At 33.0% G+C, this 9312-nt stretch overlaps 1 protein-coding gene across 1 annotated transcript in view; it reads right to left on the bottom strand.

The window, feature by feature from the left end:
- TTC13 (tetratricopeptide repeat domain 13) overlaps window positions 1-9312 on the bottom strand; it is a 40401-nt gene that overhangs the window by 19818 nt on the left and 11271 nt on the right. Inside the window, exons 5-10 of the mRNA XM_027897535.1 lie at window positions 7805-7870; window positions 6947-7039; window positions 5763-5879; window positions 5193-5303; window positions 2666-2748; window positions 507-648 (exon numbers count right to left, since the gene is read on the bottom strand). Of these exons, the coding sequence (XP_027753336.1) occupies window positions 507-648; window positions 2666-2748; window positions 5193-5303; window positions 5763-5879; window positions 6947-7039; window positions 7805-7870 (612 nt within the window). The remainder of the gene's footprint in view (window positions 1-506; window positions 649-2665; window positions 2749-5192; window positions 5304-5762; window positions 5880-6946; window positions 7040-7804; window positions 7871-9312) is intronic.

Below are 9312 nucleotides of genomic sequence, written 5' to 3'. Positions count from 1 at the left end.
AGGTAAGACTTCGTTTACCTATGGCAACAGATACATTTTTGCAAGCTCAGTGAATCGCAACATATTCTGAATTTTTCAAAAGAAAATACTCCGGAAAAATTAGATAAACGTTGGAACTTATTTTAAATTTAGAATTCCAAAGACTAGTACATTTCATCTTTCACCAGACATGAAAAAAAGCTTTAGGTTTCAACTAGAACTTAAATATTAGCAAGAAGACAATTACCAGTTTAAAAAAATACATAAAACATTTCAAACAGAGCTTGGTTTTAGAAATACATAAAACAGTTAGAGAAATTATCTTAGTTTAAGCAAAATTCCATTTTTAATTAAAAACTGTAAAGTTTTACACATTGTTTATGACAGACCTCACAAAAAATAATTTTAGTTTAAATGTACACATATTCAGAAAGAAAAACTTTGAAATTTGTCCATTTTATTGCAGTCGCTGAATACAAGTCCTTGTTAAAACATTTTAATTTGGTATTTACTTAGGGTCTGCTTACCTTAAAATTCTTTAGTGCTTCATCTAAACTGCCATGATGATAAAGCATCATTCCTTTGAGCTGTAGCGTCTGAACATGATTTTGATTTAGCAGTAAAGCCTTCTGGAAGTTCTCTGTAGCAGCATCAAAGTTGCCAAGCTCTCTAGGTGATTCCATAAAGTCAAAAGTGAAAAATATAGAAGGCAACAATGACAACAAAATTAATTGTTAAAGATTGCTTTAATGTGTCCAAACGGGATATCATTAAAGAGAAACACAGTACTAATGGAAAATTTCTATAACAAAAGCAGTAATTTTGCAACTATTCTTCTGTGGTACTAACAGAACAGCTGCACAGAGTTTTTACTCCCAGAAATACGTACTCTGAAATACAACCCCACAAGACCACAAATCTTCACAATCCTCAGCAGACATAAAACTGTAAAAATACATATCTATGGCACTTCCTCAGAAACTAAAATAAATAAAACTTTCACAGAAAGCATTCTTGGAAAGTACTATCTTTGACAGGTCTTTTTAACTTCTAAATATAAACACTTTTAAAAAAATTTACTAACTACTTAATTGCTAATTAAGAAGAAAGTATATGGTGTTTGAAATCTGAAACTAACTAAAAATTTATTGACTAAAATTACTCCATGTGCAGGATAGCTGTACATGTAAACAGACAGTAAAAATAGTCTTGGAGAAACTGTCATGAGAAAATTAAAACAGAAATAGTACACAAATTATCTTCATTTCTTTTTAATCTAGCACACTGACTTTTTTAAGTTTAAGGTACAAAATTCTTTCCACATCAAATTATAACAGACAAAATTAATCCAAACAAGAGCAACACAAGAAAAAAAAAACCCCAACCCAAGATTTACTACTTTTAAATACATTTGCCAAACAGAATTTTTAGGCAGAATAGTGATTAACCACAGATCTTTGGTTCAACATAAATGCATGAACACTGAAGTCACTATATTTGAAGCAGGATTTAATTGGCAAAATGCTGTAACTCATATTTCACGGAAAGGCAAATAAGGCTAAAAATTGTCTACTTTCACTTAAAAACAATTCTTCAGAAGGTATTTTTACACATTGTATTTAAAATTTATTTGATGCAGAAGAAAGAGCATGAACTTAAGATGAAAGATTTTAGAAAGAAAGAAGAACTTGGCAATTGAAGTTAGCTGTGCCCCGGAGAAATGAGATTATTATTTCTGCCTGTTGTAAGACCATAGTGCTCATGAGGAAGTCATTCAGGATTATGGTAGTTACTCACTAGTTACAGTGTACTCAGCTATTAAAACAATACCCTATTCAGATTCTGGCTTCTCTAACTGCTGAGCCTATACAAGAGTCAGCAGTAACTGTGCTTTGTACATTAAGTTCTGAAAAAAATAAATTAAAAAAAAAAGTTAGTTTTTTTACACTGCTGCCTCCGTTATTTCCTGTGGATCAGAGAACTTTGGAGGCATGGGACACTGGGAGGGAATAAAAGCAACAAATTTTAGCAGATTAGATTAGGGATATTCTGGTTAAGTAACTTCTGGGTTGTAAAACAACAATGCAATGCAAAGTGAGATATTTTAAGGCTTGCTTTTTTTCTCTCCTTCAAAATAAAATATATTCAGATTAAGGTTTCTTGGGCACAGGGTAGAACAGCTGATCAACTAGAGAGGCAGTCCCATATCCAAAAAACAGAACAAAAAAGTTAAAGCATTTATTGGAAATGTAGGAACGTTCATCTTCCAGACTACGTTACTGACTATTATTTAGCTTGTACTTGAAAGTACTTGCAAACCACAATAAGTCTCACAGAAAAGCTCACGAGGAAATCAGAGGTTCTAGATTGTGTTTTGAACTTAGATACTGTGTAAAGTAAGGCACAAGTCCACAAAAAAACCATTTTCTTACTGAAAACTGCCATTTACCTAATCTTTGAGTCTGGGAGACTCAAAGAGATACAGGAGACTGAATTAAAAATACAAAGCAAAACTAGAAATTTATATTGAACATATCGTAACATAGCTATACCAACTGCAGGACCTACCAAATACACATTTGATTCTGCACAATTTTGTAACAAGCGTATAAAACTTTAAGAGTATGTTTTAAAGAACACAATTAGATAGAAATCTGACTTTAAAACTACTTCCAAATGCAATTACCTGTAGGCTTGCCCCAGACTTTTATACGCATCTATGAAGTCTGCTTTCTGCTTCAGAGCTTCTTTGAACGATTCAATGGCTTCCTACAGAAAGGGACCAACAGAATAATTTATCACTCACTACACTGATGAAATTTCAGCATCCTCAGTAATTCCTAGCCATGGATTTACAGTTATTCATCAAAACCTTTGGAAGGAACAAACAAGGCATAAATTTATAACGAAATCTACAGAGTAATCATCATATAAGAAAATAAATACTGAAACATCTTTTACAGTAATGACAGATTTAGCTGAAATTCCTTAGTCTAATATCCCATGGGAATGAGCAATTCTTTTAGCATTTTAATAGAATTCAGAGATGAAATCCCTTCAGAGTTTGCTTTCAAAGCTCCCTATGGCAAAGCAATCTCTTCTCACAGTGTGCCTTCTTAATTCATAATACACCTCTTTTTTTTTGGAGTCCAAAAGACTGCTTCAAATCTGTAGTCTGACTTAAATTGTTTCATTGTATTCTTTGTTATTTGCACAGTTAGCAAACACTCTAGAGGGATTACAGAGTAAGTGATCACCCTCACACAATAGCACATACTGTTGCTGTGAGGAATACAATGTAATAAAAATAAAAGCTAAAAATATATGGATATGGTTAAAGAAATCTTCTTCAAAGAATTTCATTATGAACTCAGCTTTTCAAACAGCACTGGTTATACAAACTGGTATACACAATACTGAGACTTAGAATTAAGGATGGAATAAAGCAACTACTTTATATTACTAAGGAATTCCTGAAAAGTATCTTGAAATCTAAAGTACAATAATTTAAATGCTATAAGGAAAGAATTGCTAGTATCTTCAAAGGAAAGAATTGCTAGTATCTTCAGTAGACTTAAAAATTCTTATTTAGAAAAACTATCAAATATATTTTGAGCACTACAATGTGCACAAAAATATCTATTGACCAAAAATGTTAAGACAATCACCTACCTCTTATTACTTATTAATTAACCAATAAATAATAATAACCTATTATTAATAGGCTCATGTCCTCTAGATAAGTTTTAAAACCAAGATGATTATTCCCAAAAGCAGTGACCCAAACCAATCTCATTTCACTCTGCCACCCTCACCCCAAATCTCAGTTTTCAGAGGATGTGTACAACTTTCCTTAAAGAAGAAGCCTAATCTGACTGGAACCTAAAGTATACCTGGGGATGAAAAGCCACTCAGTCATAATCTCTCTGAACTTGAATATTAGAGAGGGAAGATACTTCCTTTGAGGAAAGAAATTGGGGGGAAGGAGGTAATGCAGAAATGTGTTGATCTGCATATCAGAAAGAAGGAAACTTTGCTTCTATTTTGCAAATTGAGACAGTATTATTTTTTTCAGCTGTATTTTCACCATCACTTTCTGGGGTCTCTCTTGCCTACATCAAAAATCAGAAATTCAGACTGTTATTAGCAAGTAACTCATCTGACTGCAATAAGATACACATAGTAAGTTCAGTGACTGCCTGAAGTTCTCACAGCATACACTAAGAGCATGGAAAAAATACCAGCTTGGGTACTAAAAAAATGAGGAAGTAGACTGCTAAAAAAAAGGAATACAAAGAGCAGTGATTGCTTGTGAAAGACAGTGGGCTGAAACTCAGGAGTTTTGGGCTCTTTCAGGATTTCTTCATACAATTGTTAAAATCCCAAGCTATAAGCAGAGATTTAAAAAAAAAAAAAGCTTCCATTGTTGGAATTCACTGTTGGAATTTAGGAATCACACAGTTGCATCTTCACTTTTCAAACCAAGGATTTCACACAACTTATCTAATTACTCTCTCCTCTGAAAAATGGCAACAGTATCTGTTTTTGCAAGATACAACAGTATCTTGCTTTTACAAGCAAGAAAAAAGTACAATATTGCTATGTCTAAAACACAGAGAAGTTTTGAGTCATAAAATGGTGAAAAAGTAAAAAAGTATGGGAAGAACTTACTTCCCTTATGATTTTCAAAACTGAGGGAGCGCGTCTGTTCCCTCAGTTTAGATACCAGCATTCCAGAAACAATTTATAACCAAAATAAAGATGCATAAATGCAGGGCTCTTTATCAGCAGTTTCCCTGATTACCTTCTAGCTCATTCAAGGAGGAATTTATTTTTCCCTTCATCTCTTTCTCCTTCCCAAAACCTACAGAATCTCAATTTCATTTTGAAATTTTGAACATAACCATACAAATATTAGCAGAGGTTCTAAATACAAACATCTTTCAAAGCATTCCATAAACATGTCCGTTATCACTTATTTATCAACATCCAACTGGTCCAGTAAGACCAGCAGTATTTAAATGTCATATGATGAAGTATTACAGTCAGCAGTGGCACATTTTCATTTTGGTTGCACTCTTTTGCCTTAAGAAGTCTTCCTTTTGTGAGAGAAAATACATATATCAACACCTATAATATTTCTATTATTTTATGGAAGTAACTTCAAATAGAGGGTATTGTCCTACATGAACTATTATTTAATACAGCTTTACCTTCAAAAGTCCTCTGTGAAAAAAGGTTAAGCCTTTATAAAGCATAGCTATAGGCTGGTTCTTGTTCAGTTCCAACGAGTGCTGAAAATCATCATGGGCTGTTGCATAATCCTGCAATAAAGTAGATTTTAAATGACAGAGGAAATAAAGTGAAATACATGTTTTCAATTTCATAAAGCAAACTACAGAACTTTGTTTAACATACGAACTCAACCTCAGTGCTAAGCAGCAATGATTATCCTCCTAATCAGACCATCAAAGAATAAGAAATACACTTCCAACTTTTACAGGAAGTGCTATACAGAACATAGTAACATAAGTGAAAAAAATAGCTGGAAACACAGTGAAATCAGAAAAATCAAGAGGGAAAACAGCTATTTAGTATCTACACAATCTTTGAAGATAAAGTTTTACATTAAAGCATTAAAAACAACATTGTTATATTGTTCGGGGTTTTTTTAACTAATTAGGAAAGAATGTAACTGAAGTAACAAGTGGCACAAACAACAACAAAATAATCAACAACATCCCTGTAACTAAACCCAAACAGAATCCCCCAAATCCACTAACCTCAGATATGAAGTAAAGGGTACCTCTGTGCCTGTAGAGCCGTGCTGATGGTTGTAGCTGAATAGCTTTGGTGAGGTCAGATAATGCTTCACTGATTCGTCCCAGTGGAGACAATATCTAAGAGTATAAAACCATAACACAGTTTAGAACAAACAGAGCAAATAGATTTGTTTTAGAAATATGAAGATTATTCTTTTCCACATTCAGCTGTAGGAGTAACTGTATTTGCTAAAATAGGCTGGAAAGTTCCACTATAAATTTCAGTACTTATTGCTTTTAAACTCCCATCAGAGAAAAAATCTGGAAGCATGTTTCTCAAATATATCAATGTAAACGAACACCACCAATAACATTTGCAGAAACCTAGTATGCCCAATTAAAAACAAGATGGTCAAAACAAAATACTCCATTTCAAGCTATTTCAACATACTCAAATGAAAATGTAATCAAAATATTCTCACATATAGCTAATTTTGAAAAAACACTCCCCTCAATGAAAAATGGTATATTTTGCCATTATTTGAATGGCTTCCACATTTTTAGATTACACTAAAAATATTAAAATTGTGAATATTATGGCAGCTATTATTATACAGTATGCTGGCTTTAATATTATGCTTTTGATTTGTCTACCAAGCTGCATCTTGAAATCCATTTTCTGTAATTAATTTGCCAAAACAAAACTTGATTTTCAAAGTAAAAAAATATATGTGAATTTGAATGATATTTAACTTATATACACAAATATAGAACCAATGTATTTTGTTAAAAACACGTACTTTATAAGTTTGGCATTTTAACAACTAGTACTAATCATACAATTCCTAACGTGATGGTAGGTGCCAACAAAAAGGGGTCAACCAATATTTAAATTCATTTCCTATAAAAAAAAAAAACCAAACATGTATGACCTTGCTATACAGTATGTTAAAAGCTGAAAATTAAAACGTAATATATGCTATTCTGTTGGCTATAGTAACTCCATGTGGTCTGTGTTTTATTTTAAAAACATTCCACAAATTACAGTGAGAACAAATACGTATGTTTTAAAAAAAAAAAAAGGAGAAGTATTCACAGAAGAATGCAGAGAAGAGTTTTAGTCATTAAATCAGTGAAGAAATACTTGAAAATACTATATAACTGCAAATTCTCCAAAAGTCTGAAAAGTGACAAAAAATGCTCACTTCTGCTCGCTGTTCAAATACTTCAGGATGATCTGGTTCTAGACTAATCACTCGACTGAGCTCAAAAAGAGCAAGTTCAGCATTTTTCATATCCTGAAAAGAAGAAAAATGAACAAGGTCAACAACCGTGCATACTTACACTAATATACTCTCAAAATGAAGGACAACTAGATTGGCTAAGTTTCTGAAAGTGTATCAGTTTACATTAACATAAAGATGCAGTATTCTACAAACAGCTGAAAAATAACACCTATCTGCTACAAACAAGAAAAATAAACTTTGCCTGTACACATCTCCTTTGTGATGTACCTCTAATAATTTATTAACGTAACTGTGAATGAGCATTAGATTTATGGTTCCGTAAGTCCTTTTCTTGTCAGCAAAGCAGGCTCAAGCTCTCACATGAACTCCAACACACAGTTATACTCACACCCACCAGTGTTTTTGTCAGCACTATCTGTAACTTAATCTAAGTAGTACCGGTGGTTGATTCCATCAGCATCTTGCCTATCTAAATTTTTATATTTTCCTCAATAAATTGTAGGATGAAAGCAGTTACTTAATTAGAAAAAAGTCCAAGTGGTTATATAACAAGTTCTGTATCAGATTTCATTGATCTTTTTCTCTTTTTTCAGAAATTTTGCATATGCTTAACATCATCTTTGTGTCTTGAAAGTGTCACTCACAAAAACTTTTATGAAGTGAAACTCTGTCAACATCATGGAAGTAGGACAGCATGAAGACTCTGTGGTGTACTTATCAAGTTCTAATCAGTCTATCTACTCCTGTTACAGGCTTTCTTACAGTTTAGATTCAATTAATTCAGTCAGATATTAATTTGAATTATTATCTACTTACATGTAGTCCTTTTTTTCCATATGCTATCCCTCGTCCATAAATTGCACTAACCAGCTCCGGTTCTTCCTGTTAAGATTTAAAACAATAAAATATTCAGTTGTGGTTTGGGGGTTTTTTTGTTTGTTTGGGTTTTTTTGTTGTTGACATTGTTTTTTGGTGTTTTTTTTTTTTAAAGCTATCTTTCTTCAATACATATTTAATTCTAGCTGATCCAATGTAGTAAGCAATGAACAATCACAGTTGCCAGGCAAAAAAATTGTATTACAGTCCATACTTTCATATGTTCACAATTTCAAATTCAATTTAATGGAATTATTCTGGAGTATTTGTCTGATAAAAAAGCAAACCAGAGTGCAGTTATAGTATAGTGCTGGTGACCACCTGCCAGAAGATATGTACACAAACTTCATTAGTTGTAACCTCACTGATAATTATATAACTTGTCTAATGTCACTGAACTGATAACAACCATATAATTCAGCCATTCAAAGCTTATTTTGTATGTAATTTGAATTTGAGATTTAAAATTTGGACACAGGATATTGTGACATCCTGATGAAACTTGTATTCACCTAAAAGCAGAGGTATTCTTTCAAAATAGTTCTGCAAAATTCAAGCCAACCTGCCTTGAATTAGATTTAAGTTCATGACTTTCCTACTTGGGCACTTAAGGGGGGGATGCATCTTACAAAGTGAATCTACTTCTTGGTCAATGCTATTTACTCCAACCACAGTTTCCCACTCAAATTTCAAGAACTACACTGCAAAACTGTTTTCTCAACAGAACAATGCCTATGCAGTCAGCTTCCCTGAAAACCAGTTGGGAATCACACCATCTTCTCACCTGCAACCAACACAACTGCACAACAAAAATTTATAGCACTGGTCTGGTCTTATTTAACTGGGACAACTGCCAAGAAACAAACTCTTTCCCAGGAAACAAACTTCTTCACTGACAAAACCACAGAATACATGACACACCAATGCTGGTAGCTTGGCAGACATGAGTTGATTCCAAGTCTACACTTGCCAACACCAACATCAGGTAACTTCCTACTTCTAACACCATGGCTAAGCAAAGCTGTTTTATTATTAAAGGTTCTAATACTCACTTCATATGTGTTTAAAATTGCCTTATGGAAGACAGAGTGAACAATCATAGCCACATCACAGCCTTTCAGGCATACTATGACCATGATAATAATTTAAAATGAGATGTGTGCATTGCAGAGGTCCTCTATTAGATACACACTTCTTACAATATCTTGCTATGGTCACTGTATCTTGCTTATCTTCATATTAAGTTTCCCTCTGAATTAAGACAGGAAACAATATGTAAATCCAGTGATGTTGGAAGTAGGATTTTCTCAAAAAAAAATCCTCATATTAAAACCAAATCAGAGATCACCGAACACCTGTATCAAACAATGAAACGAACAAAACCAAAAGCAAACAAAAAATAAATTCCCAGCAATAATTCCATTAAATTGCCACACTTCCAGTCAATT

This window comes from Empidonax traillii, unplaced genomic scaffold, assembly GCF_003031625.1.
Source record: "Empidonax traillii isolate 1590-97213 ecotype Southwest subspecies unplaced genomic scaffold, ASM303162v1 scaffold547:size421747, whole genome shotgun sequence".
In the NCBI taxonomy this organism is placed as follows: Eukaryota; Metazoa; Chordata; class Aves; order Passeriformes; family Tyrannidae; genus Empidonax; species Empidonax traillii.
The sequence above is the reverse complement of the archived record's forward strand: the minus strand, read 5'-3'. Positions and strand labels throughout refer to the sequence as shown.